Source organism: Balaenoptera physalus (genome assembly GCF_965194825.1).
Source record: "Balaenoptera physalus genome assembly, chromosome: 13".
Classification (NCBI taxonomy): Eukaryota; Metazoa; Chordata; class Mammalia; order Artiodactyla; family Balaenopteridae; genus Balaenoptera; species Balaenoptera physalus.
In genome coordinates this window covers 39,099,534-39,122,083 of record NC_138892.1, presented here as the reverse complement: position 1 = coordinate 39,122,083, position 22,550 = coordinate 39,099,534, and the positions used below count along the sequence as shown (strand labels likewise).

General features: G+C 36.5%; 2 protein-coding genes and 1 long non-coding RNA gene across 9 annotated transcripts in view; 2 read left to right on the top strand and 1 right to left on the bottom strand.

The window, feature by feature from the left end:
* Positions 1–1,521, top strand: part of OTOGL (otogelin like) — a 156,920-nt gene extending 155,399 nt beyond the window's left edge. For all 4 annotated transcript variants that reach the window (XM_082418857.1, XM_082418859.1, XM_082418858.1 and 1 more), the window contains one exon: positions 250–1,521. In XM_082418857.1, the coding sequence (XP_082274983.1) occupies positions 250–450 (201 nt within the window). In that variant the 3' untranslated portion in view covers positions 451–1,521. The remainder of the gene's footprint in view (positions 1–249) is intronic.
* LOC309640469 overlaps positions 1–22,550 on the bottom strand; it is a 183,425-nt gene that overhangs the window by 71,207 nt on the left and 89,668 nt on the right. The gene's annotated exons all lie outside the window — the stretch shown is intronic.
* PTPRQ (protein tyrosine phosphatase receptor type Q) overlaps positions 9,810–22,550 on the top strand; it is a 285,457-nt gene continuing 272,716 nt past the window's right edge. For 2 of the 4 annotated variants that reach the window (XM_082418813.1, XM_082418812.1), the window contains exons 1-5: positions 9,810–17,066; positions 18,465–18,512; positions 19,832–19,969; positions 20,390–20,525; positions 21,003–21,260. In XM_082418813.1, coding sequence (XP_082274939.1) covers positions 18,465–18,512; positions 19,832–19,969; positions 20,390–20,525; positions 21,003–21,260 — 580 coding nt within the window. In that variant the 5' untranslated portion in view covers positions 9,810–17,066. Of the gene's footprint in view, positions 17,067–17,103; positions 17,263–17,318; positions 17,651–18,464; positions 18,513–19,831; positions 19,970–20,389; positions 20,526–21,002; positions 21,261–22,550 lie in introns of those variants that run through there. The other 2 variants (XM_082418810.1, XM_082418811.1) reach the window with 2 other exon arrangements.

Sequence of the window (22,550 nt, the reverse complement as noted above, 5' to 3'; positions counted from 1 at the left end):
GTTCTGACTTTTCCCACTTTAATAAGACCTGTCTGATTCTATAGTCTACTTAATTGTGATACAATACAGGTTACAATAGAATCATTAGATTGTGATTACTATATTCCATAGATCTGTCTAGTTATGTGTGCACATTTCATACTTTGAGTTATGTCAGATTGCCATCTTGGACAAACAATATGCTACCTTAGTGGAATAAATATCACTGTTTTAAAATTTTTAAAACATTTTTCTCGTCTCTCCGTACAGATAAATGTTGCATCTTGCGATGGAAAATGCCCATCAGCTACCATATTTAACATCAATATTGAGAGCCATCTAAGATTCTGTAAGTGTTGTCGTGAAAATGGGGTGCGCAACTTGACTGTGCCACTATATTGCTCAGGCAATGGCACTGAAGTCCTGCACACTCTCCGGGAACCTATAGACTGCACATGCCAGTGGAATTAAATTCTTGGATTCCAAGAACTCTATGCAACATCATAAGGTCAAATGGAGTTAACTTTTATCACTCTTTTTAAGGCACTGGGCAGATTTATACTGTTTAATAATGTATTTTTCAGACTACTGGGATATGGCAATTTAACACTTGCTACAAAATAAATACAATTTCCAGGAAAAACTAGATTTATTGACTTAGTCTATTTTAGAGAATCAAATGATTTTAAGATGTTCAGCTGAAATGCTGTTATGTATATAATTGCAGCATGCAATTATATTCTCATCTATTAGAAGGTTGTTTCATAGGATTCTTTCAGTTTCACTCAATAGTTTTTTATTTTTAATTTGAAAAGTCTGCCATAGCTATTCAAATTAAGATATTCTTTATTGCTACTGTTTATTCTGGTAAATGTAATCAGTTAATAGTGGCATCTGGATAGTCATAAAGAGTGGTACGCTTAGAGACTGATCATAGAACAATAGGATTTTAGATTATTTGAAGTCTGAATGGATATTAGGAATGTTATTGCAAATTTCCCTTATTTTACAAATTTATCAGATAACCAGAGAAGCTGTGTGACTTGTACAAATTCATCCGGTGTAACAATATAGTGAATTCATGTTAACAGCTGGATTAAGTCTACATCTTTGACATTCCAGCAATATGTTCTTTCCTTTTGAACAGTATGGTAAGGTGTGTTATCACAGAACCTTTTATTCTTAAAGAGTTTGCTTTGCCTAGAATTAAGAATTTTAAATTCAATGCCTTTAAAAAAAAGGAGAAAATGCCACACATACATATGTATATACATACATGTAATAGTTACCTGAATAATAAGGAACGGGGAAACGTAGCATCATTTGCTAAATAGAGGAGGGAGATCTTGGGCTTTTATTTTTTTGTACCATTAAAACTGTTTTAAAATATGTTGTTATTATTTAACATTTAGTTAGCTATTTACTGTCTCATAGATGTCTGATTTTTGAGATGTATTTGCCTAACTATTGAAGTTGCATGCTATTTTTCTGTTCATGCTGCTGTTTTGCCAATGAAGGATGAAATAAAATTATTTGAATGTATTAGTAATTCTACAGTGGAATGCCGCACTTTTTAAAGACAGCAGATTATTGACATTTGCAAGGAATATATTCTAAGATCTTTGCAAACCCCCCAATTCTTTGCCACTTATAGTATATAATTATCTGATTCTCCTCATCTGTAAAAAGGAGAGAATGCCCTACTTGGTATGATTGTTGTGAGGATCAAATTAAGCTGAACATCAATGAGAGAAGAGTAAAACTGCACTGAAAAGTGGATGTGGGAGCCTGATGGACTAGGCTGAGCTAGGTGCTTTGTTTCTATTTCAAAATCATGCTACCCAGAAAAATTACAACAGATTAGATATTTTGGGACCCCCAGGGTTACTTAGAAATGGATGAAAGAATCAAATGAACATTGCATCTGCAAAGCCCCGGTATCTACTGTATATAAAAATGGATTTTATCTTATTTGTGCTTAATAACACTTATAAGTGTTCTGTGTAGACATTAACATTTCAATATTCTTTGATTCCTGTTAACATATAGATTGAATCAAATCTATTTGGTTAAAATATACTAACATTTTGCTTAAGAGAAACTGTATTTATGAGGTACATAATATTGTATACTGTCTACCACTCATTTCTTTATTTTCATGCTCTGTTAAATATCTGTTATTATATTAAAAATATTAAATTGTCTTTAAACCTATTTGTGGGAAAAAGGGAAACATCTTCCTAGAACTTCATAAACATTCTCAAATACAACAAATCTATATTGTGCACTTCCTATGTGTCAGGCACTGTTCTAAGCTCTGAGAACATGGGCAATACAAAATAGATACAGGGCTCACCCTCATGCAACTTAGAGTCTAGTGAGAAAGTAGGTATTGCATAAATAAACACACCTGAGGGGAAAGTCCAGAAGGAAACCCCAAAATTCTTTGGAATGTAGTTCAAGGTGGCCATCAAATCAGCAGAGGGGTACAAATGGACCTTCCATAAATGGTGTTGGGACAACTGGATAGTAAACTGAATAAAGAGATGTTAGATCAGGGTATACGGAGTCTGGGATATGAACTTCTCAATGTAGAACAATATATTTTTTGATTTCTGAATTATGTTTGTATCACATATTCCTCATACTTAAATTAGTTATAAAATAAGTATAAGGGATCTTAGAAAAGAACAGTCAGGAAAGGAGGCTGAGAAAGAATAGTTACAGAGTTTGGAGTAAAGCCTGGAGCCTTAATGGGGGTCATAGAAGCCAAGGAAATAGAAGGTTATACAAAGAAATGGAGTTATTCTGTCAAATGCTGATGAAAAGTCATTTGATTTATAGAAATAGAGTTCATTGGTGTTTCTTATTATGAACAAAAGACATAATGAAGTGGTGTATTAGTCAGTTTGGGCTGCTATAACAAAACAGCACAAACTGGGCAACTTAAAAACATCAGACATTTATTCCTTACAGTTCTAGAGGCTGGGAAGTCCAAGATCAAGGTGCCAGCAGATTTGGTGTCTGGTGAGGGTCTGCCTCCTGGTTCAAAGACAGCAGTCTTCTTGCTGTATCCTTTCATGACAGAAGGGGTAAAGTAACTTTCTGGAGTCTCTTCTAAAAGGGCACTAATCCCAATCGTGGGGCTCCACCCTCACGTTCTACTCACTGCCCAAAGGGCCCACCTCCTAATACCATCATATGGAAGGTTAGGATTTCAACATATGAATTTTGAGGGGACATGGCCATTCAGCCCATTGCAAAGGAGTTGAAAGGTGATAAGGAGATGATAAATTGGACTCAATATGTGCACTGCTCCTGATGTACTCATACCCAGATTCACTCAAACACATGCTTATGTTTCTGCAGCTGGTGGCACCTTCTCCCATCTTCATGACAGTTTCTCCTCCCAGGCAGCCTGAGGCAGCTAGGCAGGAACAGCACAGCACATGTGCAGCAGGCCCAGACTAAGCCATTGGCCTCCTTGCCTTACTTTGACTACTGTCTCAGTCTTCTGGGGAGGAAGGACTGCATCCCTCCCCCATGTCTGCCTTAGGGGCTCTGGTTTCTCCTACCACTTCTGAGCCTGGAAGAAGCATCATGCCCCCTGATTACCATGAAGAACTGAGTAATGCAGCCTGGAATAAAGGAGGAATTAATACCCTGTGAAGTAAACTCTGAACAATGGACAGGTCCAGGAGCCAGCAGGTAAATTGCTCACTGTCACTCCTCATCCTCAATGACTATTCCAAGATGCAGTGGTTCCATTTGGCCTTTCCAGATATATCTGTTTTGTGTAAGCAGTGGCCTGCTCTCTAACAATCAGACTTGTATTAGCTTTTGTCCCTCTCCTGCCTCACTTTCCTTAAATCAGTTCCTTGAAGAGTCTTCTTCACCTCAGTAAATGACAACTGTCAAATTTAGTGTGTATGTGTGTTGCATTAAAACTACAAGATGTGATTTTTAGCTTAGAGTTTTTCAACAGCTAACACTCTTTACTGAGTCATTTTGGAAGGGAGAAGAGTAAAAACAAACTCTCTTGTATTGTTTGTAGGAGAAAAATAATACAAAACATCCACATAAATAATTTCTATTGTCATTTTGTTTATTTTTGTTTTTCTCCCTGCCCCTCCTGATCTGGGCTTAAATTTAACAGAATTTTTAATTTCTTTAAGAATTTTTAGTGAAAGCAGTTTTGAGAAAAAAGAACAAAGCTGGAGTTATCATGCTGCCTTACTTCAGACTATACTACAAAGTTACAGTAATCAAAATAGCATGGCAGTGGCACAAAAGCAGACGTTTATGTAAATCAATGTATCAGAATAGAGAGCCCAGAAATAAACCCACATACCTATGGTCAAATCAATCTATGACAAAGGAGCCAATAATATACAATGGAGAAAAGACAGTCTCTTCAGTAAGTGGTACTGGGAAAACTGGACAGCTATATGTAAAAGAATAAAATTAGAACATTTTCTCACAGCATATACAAATATAAACAAAATGGATTAAAGACCTAAATGTAAGATCAGAAACCATAAAACTCCTAGAAAAAAACATAGGCAGAACACTCTTTGACATAAATCATAGCAATATTTTTTGAATCTGTCTCCTAAGGCAAAGGAAACAAAAGCAAAAATAAACAAAGAGGACTTAATTAAACTTAAAAGCTTTTGCACGGCAAAGGAAACCATCAACAAATAAAAAGACAACCTACTCAAGGGGAGAAAATATTTGCAAATGATATGACCTATAAGGGGTTGATATCCAAAATATATAGATAGCTCATACTATTCAATATCAAAAAAATGAACAACCCAATTTAAAAATAGGCAGAAGACCCCAATAGACACTTTTTTCCAAAGAAGACATACAGATGGCTAACAAGCACATGAAAAAAGGTCAACATCACTGATCATCAGGGAAATGCAAATCAAAACCACAATGAGATATTACCTCACACGTGTCAGAATGGCTATCATCAAAAAGTCTATAAATGAGAAATGTTGGCAAAGATGTGGAGAAAAGGAACCCTAGTACACTGTTGGTGGGAATGTAAATTGGTGCAATCACTATGGAAAACAATATGGAGATTCCTCAAAAAACTAAAAACAGAACTACCATATGACTCAGCAATTCCACTATTGGCTATATAGCCAAAGAAAATGAAAACATGAATTTGAAAAGATACATGCATCCCAATGTTCACAGCAGTATTATTTACAATAGTTAAGATATGGGAACAACCTAAGTTTCCATCAACAGATGAATAGATAAAGAAAATGTGGTATATACATACAATGGAATATAACTCAGCCATAAAAAAGAATGAAATTCTGCTATTTGCAACAACATAGATGGACCTGGAGGGTATTTTGCTTATTGAAATAAGTCAGACAGAGAAAGACAAATACTGTATGTTATCACTTATAGGTGGAATCTAAAAAAATAAATGAACAAATAAAACAAAGACTCATGGATATAGAGATCAAACTAGTGGTTACCAATGGGGAAAGGGGAAGGGGGAGGGGCAAGGTAGTGGTAGGGGATTAAGAGGTACAAACTACTCTGTATAAGATAAATAAGCTACAAGGATATATTGTACAGCACAGGAAATATAGCTTTCTGAGTTTTTCTATGCAATTACCATGCAATGTTTCAAGATTAATGTTCACATTACACAGAAAATAACACTATTGAAATCCAGATATCTCAATAATTTCTTAAAATTAATCTACTGAGAACATGTGTGGCTACAATATATAGATTCAGAAGATTTCAAGATACAGAATAAGTATGACTCTGATCAGAGGGCCTGTATGTAGCCCAAGTGGATTAGGATTCATGTTTGTGCTAATATTCCCAGACAGGGTCGCTGTGAATGATCGTACATTTTGGTCCCAGTATTAAAGTGCTCATCTGAGGGGCGAGGCTGTGCTGAAATCTGACTCAGGTTCCTCAAGCTAGGTCGTGAACCACGACAAGAGACTGTTTCTACCCAGAAGATGAAATTCCCTTTTCTTTGCACAAAGGCACTGGCCTCTTGCCAAGCCAAACACCCGTCTTTGGGACTGCATCTTCCCAGAGGGAGGAGCCTCTTTCTAGTAACTCCTGAGGTAAGAAAGGGGAGGCATTTCCTAATTCATCCACCAGACACTGTGCCTTTTCCTAATACACCTGTCATGAGGAGGCACCTTTTCCTAGTTTGCACAAAGGTCAGCAACTGTCTGTTCCCAGCCTTCATTTCTTTCTAGTAAAGTCTTAAAAATGACTATAGTGCTTGAAATCTTGCCTCTAGACTGCACCTTCGGGGGAAAAAACCTTAACTTTCAGAGTTTTTCACTAACAACTGTTAACTAGGAAGCTTTAAGTTCTAGATAACATAAAAGTTCTATTATTAGATTATTATCAGAAAATACAGAGATTAGCAAACTTTGAGATTGATAAAAAAATAAAGAAAATTATACTTACTAAAGAGTATGGAATTTAAGTTTTCTGCTTCCTCAATCATATTTATTTTGTGTCAAAATTATCTTAAATTGTATGTCTATATTTTCTATTAAAAGCTATATATGACACATATAAATAAATTTTAGTTTTGTGACCCAATTTAATAGTTCTATATGTGAGTAAACTATAATCCTTACCATCAGTATCAGTGGCTCCATTATTTAATTCTTATGTTTGATTTATTTCTTGGTTGCTTGATTTAAATCTCCAAGTAATTCTTCTCTAGAAAAGTACATGGAGTATATATTTTCTAAGTTTTTAATCACAGTGTATCATGACAGCTGAGATTTCAGGCTCTCAGACCAAGTAGGTACAAGTTCAACTCCTGATACCTTTCTTTTCCTGTGTGACTCTAAGTAAATTTAACAATTTTTCACTTCATATTTTTCAAATTTCTCATTGGATTAGTGTAAGGCGAATGGAATCAATGCTTGTAAAGCACTTACTATACTGTTGAACATGTAAAAAGGACTTGATATATATTAGCTGAGTATAAAAATCTGAGGTGATAGTTTGCTCCTCCTTACATCCTTTCATGCTTCTCTGATCACCCAAATTGTCAAAATTCATGAAAAACCACAATTTCCTTCTTTCAAAGCTACTGTTTTTGTTGTTAGCCATCTTTCTTCATCTATAATGTTTGTCTTGTGATGGCCACTCATAAAATACAGTGGGATACTGTTAAAACCTGTTGTTTCCTGGCAGCTACTATGTCTGAATAGATAGATATAGAAAGACCAGGGAGACAGTTGGAATGAAAGAAACTTCAGGTACTTTGGAAAGATGCACTTTTGCATCTTTGGAGATCTCAAAACTCCAAGTTAAGGAATTGGAAATGGGAGAGCTGTAAGTTATTTCCTTTCCATTTTCCTGGTAGACTTTGATCTATTAATAAATAACAGAATTTCTTCCAAAATCAGTTTTGTTCTGTTAAGCAATTTTAGTTTATGAATTTTTTTGTTTTTATATTTTTCTGTTTCTTCACTGTTTAGAGATACATTAGCCACGGTTACACTGAAGTGCTGGTGATACACCATTTTAAACTTGAAGATCCATTTAAACATTTTTTTATGGTGCCCCAAATTTGGAAACAACTTAAATAATCTACAGTTCTACAGTTCAGTTATTGTTATATAAATTATATGATATTCATAACTTGCATTATTATGCACAATTCAAAATTACATTTTCAAAGATTCTTTACTGAAGCAACATGTTTTGTGAAAAAAAGCAAAATATAAAAGTAAATAATTTCAATCTTGCCAAAAAATATATATATGCATTGCATAAACAATATCCTAAGAAGAAACAGATGAATATGTTAACACTTGCTATCTTGGGCTGATGGGATTATGGGTAAATTTATGGTAAATTATGGTACATTTTCCATGTATACAAAGATGTATACATCTTTTGTATACACCTGTGTACCAAAAATGTATACAAAATGTGTACATCTCTTTAATAAGCAAGTGTTTCTTTGGGGATTTGAAAAAACAGAATTATTTTCTTTTTTCTTTTTAAGGAGAAAGTGAAGTCCTTAGAGAAACAATTGTGGTAGATGGTATTAAAATCAAAATTACCCCGAAGTATAAATTTTATTACTTAAGTAATGCATAAACAATTCTACTCATTTTTACATTTTTTCTTTAGAATTAGCCATTTTGAATAATATCAACCTCAAACAAACATTGTAACACTTAATAGAAGAGAAAAATAGAAAACTGGTTAGCTTAAGTAAAGGAGTCTATATTGTGATTCATGTAGAATTTGTGGCCCATATTTTAAGAATGATGTTTGTTTGTATTAAAAGAGAAACGCCCACCAGCCTTTTAAAATTTACTACAGTGGTAATTGTTTCTCTTCACTTAAGAATTAGAAAATATTGAAAAGGAACACTGCTTATATCTATCATTGTCAAAAAATGACCATCTTCAGCAGCTTGCTTTTGGCTAAAATAACATGCATATACTACGTGTTTATGTGGCACACATAGTTGAAATAAAGCACTACATTTTCTCGTCATCTGTGGAACACTTATTTTTTGTGCCCTTTTCTTTCCTGGATAAGAATTATATATTTTGTAATACATATAGTATACTTTTAGCACCCAAATCTTATCACTGGTTTTATTTTAGAATAGTACAAACTCCGAGATCAGATATCAACTTTAAATAAAATGTCTATAAAATTTTGCAAAGAAGTCTTAAGGAAATAAACTGACTATAATATTAGGATAATAGATACTTAACCAAATATATGAGAATTATTCAATGATGAGAACAGTACAATAAAATCAACATTTAGAAAATGATTTAACTTCAGAAATAAAGTACATAGGTTACAAATATATTAGACCTTTTGCTAAAAGTAGTACCTAAATACCTGTACTTTTTAAGTTATATTCATTTCCTTGATCTAGCCTCAGCTGCTCTAAATTATATCAAATAAGACAAAATTATTTAGTCAATGAGCAAGGAGATTCTATAGCTCTTTATGTAATTAATGGTTAGGAGAACAGACTGGTGCTAGAGTGTCTGGGTTCAAATCCCAGTGATGTTACTTACTAATCTGGGGGAGGAGCTGTAGCATGAGTGCCAGTCCGATGGATTCCTTCAAAGAATTAGAGAATCTGAGATAACCGGACTTTGAGATGCGCAAGAGAGAATGAAACGCTGGGACTTGAATGCATTAACCTCTGCTTCCCTTACTCTGCTAGCTTCATCTTTCCCACTGCATTCCAGGTTGTTCCACGGGCAGCTTTGATAACTGCAACCTTGCATACAGCCACGGCCACGCAGCTCTGGTGAAATCATCTTTATTATGTTTGCCAACAAAGAGGAAGGGGCATCTGTCTCTGAGCTCTAGTTAGGAAATCCTGTGCAATGATTGGTCAGGCTTGCTTATCACCTGATCAATCACATTGACTGTTGGGTGTGTATTAGCTTTCTATTGCCATGAAACAAATAACCACAAATTTTGTGGCCTGAAGAAAAGTGTTTATTATCTGACGGTTTCTGTGGGTCAGGAGTCTGGACAGCGTTTAGCTGGGCTCTCTGGATCTCACCAGGCTGAAATTAAGCTGTTAGGTGGGATTGTGATCCATCATCTGAGGTTTTGGGTCCTCTTCTTCCAGGCTCATTCAGGTTGTTGGCAGAAATTAAGTTCCTCGTGACTGCAGAAAACTGAGGCCTGTTTTCTTGCTGGCTGTGGGCTGGGGCACACCCTTAGCTACCGGAGGTGATGCTTATATTCTAACCACTTGGCCTTCTCACATCATGGCTGCTTACTTCTTAAAAGCCAGCAGGAGGATCCTCTTTTGTTCTGCTACGGTGAAGTCTTATATAATGTAACACAGCCATGGAAGTGACTGTTATTTTTACAGGTCCCACCAACCCTCAGAGGAGGGGGATGGTACAGGGTGTGACTACCTGGGGTGAGAATATTAGGTGTCATCCTAGAATTCTGCCTACAGTAAGGGTTAGAGTATTATGCTTGGACCAGCCAGTATCACTGGCCATCCCTATGAGCTCACAGAGCTCCGTCATCCTCTACTCTCCTATGAAGGGAGACAAAAACAGTACCACTAATTTATCCAGCTTAGGAGATTTAAGGAAGGATGTTTTTATGTTGGTCTTTAATCTTATTCTTTAATTTTTCAAGGTGTAAGGATAATGGACCTTCCCCTCTGGATATAAAGCCCTCGCAGTAAGTCAGGATTTCACTCTGCCTCTCCTTTTCTTTCCCTCCACCTAAGATACTTTCTGCATCCAAGTTTCTCAGTAAAAGTTTACTGAACTGAATTCATTACATGTTAAATGTGCTGATAATCTCATTTAGAAAAAAATTCCCACCCATCCTGGCATATTGTTAACAAATCTAGCAGGAAAGCCATAAACTTAATGGACCAGACCTCTGAATTACTTCACAACCACCCCTATTCTGGAGATGAAGATCCTTTTTGTTTAGTCCTGATTCTCAACATGATATTTGCATTTTTGTCCACACCAATGGATATACATAAACCCAATTTCTAATCTTGGATTCTGAAGCACAGCCAATAACACTTTATTAAACATAACATTTTCACTCAAAGTAAATTAATTTGGATTATTTTGGATAATTATTTTCATAAAAGATCAAAATAACTACTTTTCATATTGTATAAATGAATATACTAAAAGAGACTACCACCCATTTTAAGGAAGTTTTACATTGTAGAAAAGGCCAATCCTACTTATAGAACCAAAAAGCCAATCTTTTTGGCACCACATTTAAGAAATCAAATACAGATGAAAAAATGCTGCTAATCCATCTTTTATTTTCTTTCTCTTTTAACTCATGCCAGCAAAATAAAGCTTAGGAATTCTATAGCAACAATAGCTTCCCATTAAATAGTGATAGAAATATGGCTCACTTTGATTACATATCAGCTTGTAAAAGTGTTATTTTTGTGAGAAAAGTTTGAGTAAAATATCTTCTTTGAAAGAGGAAATTTGAAAAGATCTGTAAGAACAGGAAACATGAGACAAGGAAAGACAAAAAATAGTGCCACTAGTTTTCCAGTTCAGAAGATTTAAGGGAGAATGTTTTTATGTTGGTCTTTAATTTTTAAGTATGGTTCCATTTAAATCTTAAAACAGTACACTTTTCTACACTCTGGAATGTGACAGATCTTGGCCACTCTAAAGGTTAACACATAGTTTAAAAAACAAAATACAACTGAGCAAATTTTACAGATCTTATTGGCTTATTCAAGGATGCATGAAAGGGGCAGCATCCAATCTAGCAGACAGAAAGGAGCTCCAAGGAGCTGTATGAAATGAAAGACTTTTACAGGCAGAAGGGGTCAGGAACAAGGAAGTTATACTAGATGAAAAAAAGCAGTTGGTTATGACAAGGTCACTTTCCTTTAGGGAATGGCAGGAGTCTATCAGGCAGATTACCTAACTAGTGCTAATCTGGAGATTCCTGATTGACTGGTGTAAGATTCCAGTCAATCTGGGAGACTGAAACTGTAATTAAGTCTCAGTTTGGTGATGTGGGGCTTAGCATAAGTGACTCCATTTGGGGCCTGTTGTCTTGTTTTTAACAACATTAAGAAAGATTCTCATGAATATTGCAAAGGACTCTGAAAAAGACTCTTAAGAGTTCAGGGCAAAGCCAGAAGTTTACAGTAATATTATAAATCACGCATGGGTTTTTCCAGAGTGGCATGATTCATGTTAAAATTTCTATTCACTATTTCCAAAAACATTTTTAACCTTCACATTGTGGTAAGTCCCAAGTGCCACCTAGAAAAGGGAGAGAGTAGAGTTTTATAATATTCCGTCAACAAGTATTTATTCAAAAAATATTTGTAGAGTGCCTACTATATAAGGTATCATGATTGGCTCCACAGGTAATATGAAGATCAATGGGACATAAATTTTACCTTCGGGCAGGTTATAGTCTGGTAGAGGTACTAAGATGTCCACAGATATCTATATAAAAAATATAATTCAGTGAACCATCCATCAGAGGCATTAAGTGCCACAGAAGCACAGAGGAGGAGGGTATGACCCTTGTTAGGAGTACCCAGGAAAAGTTTCATGAAAAAGGTAAAACAGAAGGGAACTTTGAAGGACAAAAACAGAAATGTATGAAGTGAACTGAAAATGTTTCTGGAAGACTTCAATGGGCAGAGTCAGGAATTAGGAAGGCTGAGGAGCCATCAAAGACACTGTGAGTAGGAAATTAACATTATCAGAACTGACTACTTTAGGAAGATTAATCTGAAGACAGTTGAAAATGGATTGAAGTAGGGGAAAAACTAGAGATAGAGAGGCCTGTTTTAGATCAATCTAATAAAAAGAGATGAAAGGATGTCAAATATCTAGATGTGATATTGTGATTTATATTAGGAAATATATATTTGGTCTTAGTCCTCATTTCTGGCACAGAGCTCCTAAAACCTTTGGAATTTCCTAAGTGGTGAGAGCCATGAAAGTGTCTCTTGTTATGTTAATAAGGTAATTTGGGGGCCTAAGGATGGGAACTGGTTGCCAGGAGAACCAATCATGTGATTAGATGGTTTGATCTTTCAAGCTGGCCCCCAGCCTCTGGAGGGGGGTGGGGGCTGGGGGTTGAATCAATCACCAGTGGCCAATGATTTAATCAGTCATGCCCATGTAATGAAGCCTCCATAAAACCCAAAAAAGACAGGGTTTGAAGAGCTTCTGGGTTGGTGAACACTTGGAGATTTGGGGAGAATGGCTTGCTCCAAGAGTGTATGGAAACTCCACACCCATTCCCACATACCTTACCTTATTCATCTCTTCAATCCGGCTGTTCCTAAATTATATCCTCTTATAATAAACCGGTAATCTAGTAAACGGGTTTCCTGAGTTCTGTGAGTCGTTCTAGCAAATGAATTGAACCCAAGGAAGGGTTTGTGGCAACCTCCAATCTGTAGCTCGTTGGTCAGAAGCACAGTTAACAACCTGGGCTTGCGACTGGCATCTGGGGGCAGGGGTCAGTCTTGTAGGACTGAAACCTTAACCTGTGGAATCTGATGCTATCTCTGAGTAGATAGTGTCAGATTGAACTGAACTGTAGGACACCCAGCTGGTGTCCCAAGCTTTGCTTGGTGTTATGGAGGTGTCCCCCCCTAAACACACACACACACACACCTCACATGTTGGAATTAGATTCAGGAACCCAAAAGATTAGATGACAGGGAAAGAGGGCCCGGATTGAGATAGTAACAGCAGAAACCAAGAGGAGTAAGTTTATGCACAGAGTCAGAGTATACAACACGTAGCAGCTCCTCCACTAGAACTGAAGCTCCATGAAGGGGAGGACTGATTGCACCTGTTGCTAGTCCTCAGTGCTTAGCACTGTGCTTGCCCATAATATGCACTCAATATTTCTGACTGAATAAATGACTGGAATTTAAATGTGAGGAAGGGGCGGGTATTGTGTTTACTTGTATATTTGCCATGTTTCCACCAGGGATGTGGTTAATGCAGATATGTCCACCCAACTTCTGGTGAAGACAATGGTTACCTTTCATAACAGATACATAAGACCCCAAACAACACATTTCCTAATAGGGAATTCATGTTGTAAGATGTTAGTCATCTCCATTATTGCTTAAATGACTTTCATTTGTGTTTCTTCATCTGAAAAATAAATTATTTTCCTTGAGAATAAATGCCTTGAAATTGTACTAAATCTACACTTTCTGTTTTCTCAAAAGAAAAGATCCATGATTTTCTTGAATCTTTCACTTCATTTGTCTATAACTAAGTTCCTAGGTCAAGAAAAGCGTAAGGCAGGAACAAGGCCATACTATTTGATGGGATAACCCTTCAGGAAGGAGAGCTTTTTAGGAAAGCTCCTTGATTAACTTGCTACCAAGTTTATTGACCTAGTGGAGAGACTGATGTAAACTACAGAAGGTGATAGTGTTTTTGATGGCTGCTTATTTAAAATGCAATTGTTTGCACAGCAAATGTATGACAAAAAAGCCATGTTGAAATATATACTTTATTTTTTATTTAATTCACTTGATGGATTTTAATTTTATTTATTTTTTAGACCAGTTTCCTGATTTTTCTATCCCCCCAAGTTTTATAACACTGTATAAGTTTAAGGTGTACAGCAAAATGATTTGATATATGTATATATTGTGAGGTGATTACCACAAAAAGTTTAGTTAACATCCTTGATGGATTTTTAATTTGATCATATTTCTCAAAGACTAAAAGCTAATTCATTGGCAATGAAATCGTTTGTGATATATTGCCTTGACACTTTCCACTTTTAAAGACTAAAGATATGTAGGGCCCTCAGGAATTAAAACAACATAAATATAGTTCACATGTATAACTGCTTGAATTAAGACATAGTCTGTGTCATCATGAAGTTCCTAATCTGGCTGAGAATATATATAAATACATAAAAAGTAAATTTTTGTGTTACAATGTAAACAAAGTTCTATAGGAAAACAGAAGTGCAAAGGTTTATGGCCTGTTACTTCACTGAGGGTATAAATTAGGGTGCCAAGGAAGAGGAGAGAGGCGAAGTTGGAAAAGTGAATTTGGCCAGAGGTACATTGTAAGCAACCAAGTGTCAGAAGAGACTTTTAAGTAAGCATCTAAAAAGTAAGCTTTTTTTTGTTTTGTTTTTCAAACCATTCTTATTTATTTACTTATTTAGGCTGCTCTGGGTCTTAGTTGCGGCATGCGGACTCTTAGTTGCAGTATGCAGCCTCTTAGTTGCGGCATGCATGCAGGATCTAGTACCAGGGATCAAACCCGGGCCCCCTGCACTGGGAGCATGGAGTCTTACCCACTGGGCCACCAGGGAAGTCCCAAAGTAAGTTTTTAAGTATGCTCATGTGTGTATTTCAGAAAGATCACACTAGCTAACAGTGTATAGGAGAGACTGGGGATATCAGATAAAGGGACCGTCCAAGTATGAGTTTATTTGCATTAATCCAGTGAACCAATATTAGTTGTCACTCTATTAAGTGTTTACACTTTACTAAGCACTGTTTAAGCTTACTTCTGGCCACAGGCAACTTTTCAGAGAGATGATCAGCTAGTAAATGGAGCCATAGGATCTGAACTGAGTTTCCAACTCTTAAACATGGCACACACTTTCTAGAGAGAAAGATAATTCGGTTTTCAGTTAAGCCCATGACTGTAGGAATAGAGAGGAAGTAATCACCCTAAGAAATATTTTAGAAGGAGAACCAAAGGGATTTTGAGGACAAACTGGCTTTGAGTAGTGAGGGAAAGGATCTGAGGATGTAGAGTTGGTGATTTTTTTGTTTGGTTGGCTGACCCTCTGCTCAGGAAAGTCTGGGAGAGGCAAGATCATGAATTTAGTTTTGGAAAGATGCTTTTGAGTTGCCTGTGGGAGACATCCATGTGGAAATGGCCAACGCAGACCTGTAAATACTTCTCTGAAGCCCTGTAAAGAAATGAGATCCAAGATGGAATGACTGGGAATCTGAATATGACTGAAAAACATAAAAGTGAATGAAATAACCCCGACTCATGAAGGGTGAGATAGAATGGGACCTGGGAGTGCTTGCACATGCACCTAGACCAATGTCTTCTCAAGCAACAAAATACATAGAAAGTGTAAGGGACTAAAAATAATTGCTTGAATGCACAGATGGGGCTAATATTAACAATAAGATACAAAGAGGCCACAAATCAACTGCCATTTCTGAGGTGCCAAGAGCAAAAGCACGGTACTGTGCATGATCCCTGCACACAGAACCACCAACAGGGTGGGCAGACCACCTAAGCTACCCCTGTGCCAGACCCACCAATCCTCCCTCACCCCCATTTAAGGAACCAGCTCACCCCCCCTCCCCCTGCAGGAATGGGCAAGGGCACCTGTTTCTTGTACTCACTCCCTCCAGCTGTAGCAGGACTCCCAATGAAGCCCAATAAAGCCTTACCTGAATTCTTCGTCCGGCCTCTTACCAATTTCTATTGATCATGAGACAGGCTGGGGCCTGAAACCTGGGATCTGGGACCCTTTGCTGCAGTGCTTGCACCTGGACAAAGGTCTCCTTCCGTAACAAAATACAAAGAAACTATAAGGGACTAAAAATAACTTCCCGCATGCGCAGTTGGGAAAAATTAAGAACAACAACATACACAAAGATCAAAAACCCAACTGCCCCTTCTGAGGAGTCAGGAGCAAAAGCAGGGTACTGGGCATGCACCCTGCACACAGCACCAAGGCGAGTGGGCAGACCACCTAAGTCATCCCTGCATCCTGACCCCTAGACCCTCACCCTATATGAGGAACCAGCTCACGCACCCCACCCCCCAAGGGAGCGAGCAAGGACACCTGTTACTTAATTTCGCTCCTTCCTGCTGAAACAATAAAGCCTTGCCTGAATTTCTTATCTGGCCTCTCATCAAATTCTATTGATTAAGGAGTCCAAGAACCCTGGCCTGTAACAAACATAGAGTCCAAAGACCCTAGTGGTAAAAAAGGCACCATGGGTCAAGTCAATTTTTAAGTTGCAAATGTCAAAGATGATGTGGACTTAAGACAGAAGAACCATGTGAGGGCGATGTCAGGGAAGCTAACTGAGAAGATCTCAGGATGGAGGAAAGGTTCAGTCAATTCTGTCAAACACTACAAAAAACAAGTAAGCAGACCACACAACTGTTACCAATGAAAGCAAGCGGCTTCATACACAGCCACATTGGATGAACTTAACACAAAACTGGGCCCAGCCAGGATTCTTCGCAGCCACGGCGGTCGACTTCTGTTTCTCCTAAGAGGCCAATTTGAGTCCTCCTTCATCGCCTTACCCTTTCCTCCCTTCTTGCATGTACTGTAAGTCTCCTCCACATGTCAATGTTTGGGCACTTGCCTCCCACTCCTCTCCCTTCCCGCAGCTTACTGTTTCCATGGAGACCTTCACTTAATTAACCCCGCGGAGAGAAGAGGGCGTTGCTGGCGGGAACGAAATCCACCAGAACAGCTGCGAGAAGAGCTGGAGCGGAGCGGAGGATTGCTGAGAGGCGCCGGGAGGAGAAGCGCGGAGCAGCCGCGAGGTGGGGGCGATGCCGAGCTCCTTTCCGCCCCCCCACTCCGACCCCGTCACCCCGGCGCAACACGCGGCGCACGAAACTTGCAAAGTGCTGGCTGCGCGGCTGGGGTCAGGGTCTGGCAGTGTCAGGGGGTGCTGCGCGGGGCACCCGGCACCCACAGGCTTCCTCCACTGAGCACCGGTCGCGCTTCGGCTTCCAGGTCCCTGGTCTTTTTCCTTTCCCCGCCAGTCTTAACCATTCTTTAAACTCTGTTCTTTTCTCCATTGGTCAAAAGTTTGGGACTATATCTAAAACCGCGCGGCCGGGGCCAGTTGCTCTCTTTTTACACTTTGGGAGCAAACCCTGACTGAGAGCTGTATTTGAACGGGGATTTGGACTTCAACAGGCAGCAAGGAGCGATCTTTCCACTTCGGCGTTCTTATTATGCAGCACCCAAACCTTCGAAATTCTACCTGACAGCTTAGATTTGGGGGGAAAAATTAATACCCCAACCCCGCGAATGGAACGCTTTTAACAGGTTGCTGAGAATAAAGAACAGGGTTAAAGCTTTGCAGTTTTGTGGAGGAGTCTGTGGATTGAATGATTAGGTATTTCTTTTTAACTGGGTTGCATTTTATCCGAGATGAACACCTGCTTAAGGAGGCCTACAGAGGATTTTGTAGGAAGAAACCTGCTTTAGAGTGGGCTTTAGAGAGCTTTAAAATTGATCCTGGGGACCTGTTTACTATTAAAATGATATTTTTCAGGTTCAGAAATATGTATTTTAAAAAAAATAGAGGTGTTTATTTTTTCCTTTATACCTTAAGTTGAACGTGACAGTTCCTAAGTCCCCAGGGACTCAAGGTTCCTGGGAAAAGTTATACAAGCTTTTTGGATCAATGCATTTTAAAAATAAATTCAGTTGAAACGAATGTCGGATGTTTTTTCCATTTAAGTTTCAATTTCATCCACTGTATTTGAAATATTTTTCATAATGATGGTATAATTTTAAAATGTGAGGAATTACTTCCAACAATGTAGCCGTGTGTAGGTGTTCTAGATTTTCATCTATTAAGCTTAAATAGTTTCACACAATGCAATGTTAATTCTGTGTAATTGCCTGATAATTCATTTTATTGCTAACATCTCCTTTATATTTAATTATAGCAGCTTCTAGAAGCAAATTGTTTTGCTGTTTGTTATTAGTTGAAAAGTACTGATGTTTCCAGTTTTATTGGGTGGACAATATTATGAAGCACCTACTTATTAATGCCTTCACATTCAGTTGGATGAGCAGTCTAAACTGAAAAGACATGACATTAAAGTGATATACGCACACACAACCTAAAGAATTTCCAATAGTTTAGTTTTGAAACTAAAAATATACATGTTTAATTGAGCTGAATATACTTTATTTTCCAGATGGAGAAATCAGTTATTCTACTGCTCTGGATACAATATGTTTTTAAGGTAAGACATTTTTGAATGTACTCTTTTTGGAATAATTAATGGGCAAGACGCTATTGCATCGAGTCTCTCCATTTTGGAATATAAAGGGTGTGTTGAAGACAAGTAACACTAAATATGAGATTTAGTTCCTAAGAAAAGTTTTCTTTGCTAGGTGCTGCACAAATATATGCAAATTGGTGGCAGCTGTTTTCACTGCTTGCAAATTGTTTTGGGGGATGATCAGTGCAGAGGGAGAGAGATCAGAATTTGGTAAAAGACAAGGTATAGTGAGGCATTTTAAAGTTGTTTTTGGTAGGAATTTTGATGAATGTATCATTCTCTTGGGAGCTGAATTATTTTTTTGTCATCTAAGGAACATAAAGGGTCTCTGGTAATGTGGTCTGGCTATTTTGCCTCAGTTGCTAACATTTTCTTTACCTACAAACGAACCAAGGTTTTAAAATAATTCAGAGTCAAACATTTTGCACTCAAACTTATTTTCATTCTAAGTGCTTTGTCAAGAATCCATTATCATCAAGGTACACAGTTTGACATGCTAAGAGGGTGTGCTGTGACTTTGTTTCTTCCTTCTCCCTGACCCCAGGATCCTGGTGATTCCTAGTTTGAGAGATATGCATCTAAAATTTGCCTGCTCTTATTTTACTTGCTTTTCTTTTTTTAAAAATTTATATTGGAGTATAGTTGATTTACAGTGTTGTGTTAGTTTCTGCTGTACAACAAAGTGAATTGGTTGTACATATACATGTATTCACTCTTCTTTAGATTCTTTTCCCATATAGGTCATTACAGAGCACTGAGTAGAGTTCCCTGTGCTACACAGTAGGTCCTTATTAGTTGTCTATTTTATATGTGGGAATGTGTACAGGTCAATCCCAATCTCCTAATTTATCCCTTCCCCACCTTTCCTCCCTAGTAACCATAAATTTGTTTTCTACATCTGTGACTCTATTTCTGTTTTGTAAATAAGTTCATTTGTATCATTTTTTTGGATTCCACATATAAGCGATATCATATGATATTTGTCTTTCTTTGACTTACTTCACTTAGTATGATAATATCTAGGTCCATCCATGTTGCTGCAAATGGCATTATTTCATTCTTTTTTATGTTTACTTGCCTTTCTTAAGTTATTTCCTGAACTATGCTTATAAATAGAGTATCCAATGGATGTTATTTAATTTATGTGTAGAAATCAATGTTACTGAAATATTTTTCAATCATAATTTGGTATATTTTAGGTTTCATTTTTTGTAAATTTGCTTATAAAAAATAACAAAAAAGTCATTTTTATTTACCATTACTTTTCTTTCCCATTTCAGATCTCAAAAAGTTTCCATTATATACCAAAGAATAAACAAACAACAACAATTTTTATTGAATGGGATGAATTTCCTAAGGGAGGAAGTCCTGAATTTTATTTTTTAAAATACCAACTTGTTAATAATTTTGCTCAAAAAGTAAGACATCTTTTATTTTTTGGCTCTGATAAAAGTGAGCATAGTGTAAATTTCTTGTAACTGAATGCCACATCATAAACAGGAATTTAATAGTCATTGCAATATCTTACTTTAATTTTACTAATATATAAAATGCTAGCATTATATGAAATATCTTCAGTAACTAGTTGATCAAAATAATATTTGACTGTTTCATCATCGGAATGGTTATGTATTTTCCTTTTTAGAATTTATGTACTACACAGAGAGCAACTTAAAAGGTAATATTTTATGTAAAAATAAATAGTTTACGTATGTTTGCATTTCATATTGGAAAAACTGCTTTTTATGACGATGTAGAGAAGTCAAACCTCTAATTATAATGCATCTTACAAAGAGTTAATAAACATTTCTTAAGCAGATGAATCTCATTATTTACAGAATGTGAAAAGGATTCTCGCAGACCCACAAAAGCTTCCAAAATCAATAATAACACTAGAAGAAAGTGAAGACTGTCACATCATTATACAGTCCATAAAATATGGACAAATTTTAAGTGAAAAGTCATTTCAAACCCGTAAGTAATATGTATGTGTTGTTCAGCTATCTTACCTAATTATAAAAGGGAAAATTTTTTATTACCAGATCATTTGAATTTTACAGTGATTAATAGATATACAATGGTAATTAAAAATCACATCCCGATAGTATTTTGTTTTTTGATTATAATTTAAATTTCAAAATTTAAAGGAAATTGTAAACTAAAGTAAGAATATGATTTTCAGTTTTGACATTTAATGTGTGCTAATATGAATAGATAGGTATAGTGGAGATATTACATATAATCCAGATTATTCTTAAAAATCCTATAATGTGGATTGTAATCTAATTCATTCATTCTAAGCAGAGTGCAAGAAACTCCCATATAGTCTAGAAAAGGTTTTATAGTTAGGTAATATTTTCCCATCATGGTGAATCTTTTGTAATTCAATATCCTTTGTGTTTCATTCAGTTTTATTTGAAACCATACTAATTATTCTCCCTGATCTTTTAGGTGGAATATCAACTAGAAATATTAAAACAATAGCAACAAGTACGAGTGTTTCTTTTAACTGGAGTGTTCTGTCTTCCAATGACACTTTAGTGTCAATATCGCTTAATAATTCTTCACAAATTATGCAAAATAATGTCATGTTTTATGAGTGGGATGATTTGAAACCTGCCACCTTATATGTTTTTACATTTGAATTTAAACAATTGCATTTGGATTTTATAAATATATTTCAGAGACTGGATGTTCAAATTGAAACAGGTATGTAGATATTTATTATTAACTTATATATTTATTATATATTTTGTAGATAACTTGGCAGCTTTTAAAAAGCGATTCAGCCAAGTATTAACCGCTGTACACTGCTTGTAAATGATTTAGCATAGTCCTCTTTTTCTAACTATATTATTCTGATATTTGACTGATTTACTGAACAAGCTGGATTTAGCAGGGTAAAGGTAAGAACCAACTTTTTCTTCCACCACTTCTTTTAAACTGAACCAAGTGGGTTCTCTTTTCTTTAACTCTGGCAATGGCTCATATAGATTCCATGGCTTTTTTGGTGACTTCAGTGTATCAATAAACATTCTCATTTTCAGATATTAAAAGATCATTAAAATCTAGTATAAAAATGTAAATCTTTAATCAGCATACCCAGAATGCAATGGACCCTCATATATAATAAAAGGTGAAAAGTATAGCTCAGCAGACTTAGAGAGCTAACTCGTTTGGTCTCAAGTTATTTTTTAGAAACATAGCATCAAATTGTATGCTATGGAATTTAGAGATATTCTAGTCCAGAGTCGTTGGTTTATGGTATGTCAATGGACTGTTATCTCCAAAAAGAAAGTTGTTTTAAGAAACTGAGTCAAATAAATCTCTCTTTACTGAAGGAAAAAAAATATATATATAAATCCTTCATCCTATTTAAAGTTTCTCCATTACTCATCCCTGATCAAACCTGACCCAAATTTGGAATACTGCAAGGGGGAGGTGAATGTGTTCAATATTTTGGTGTTTTCCTATTTCCTATTCCTTCCCTCATATAGTAGGAAAAGATATGAGAAGAAGACAGAGTCATAGACGGCTAGTGGGGGCAGTGCACTTTCTGTGAGGGGCTAAGAGTCCCATTTTAATACCCTCTATAGGAATAATCAATGAACTGCAATATTTTTTATAATATTTTGGTAATAAAAAGACAATAAGGTATTTAAGCATTCCCTCTCCCCATTCTTCTTTTTCCCCTATGAAAAAAAAGACAACATCTTCTTACATCTTCCTAATATGTTGGGTTGGGCGCTGATGAAGCATAAGCATGAGCTGAAGTACAGTTTCTACTCTGAACAGACTAATATTTTCCTATCTTTCTGTGATGTGTAATCTTGGAGAAAAAGCCTAAGTGGCTGGCCATTCAGTTTTTTCTGGAAGGTGAACCCATTTGAAGTCAAGTAACAGAGAGCAGAATCCTAAGCAAGCATGATGTCTAGTTCTCTAAATTAAAAAGAAGCCTGAAATATACTTTAAAAGTTCTCTACCAGTACAAGAGTAAGG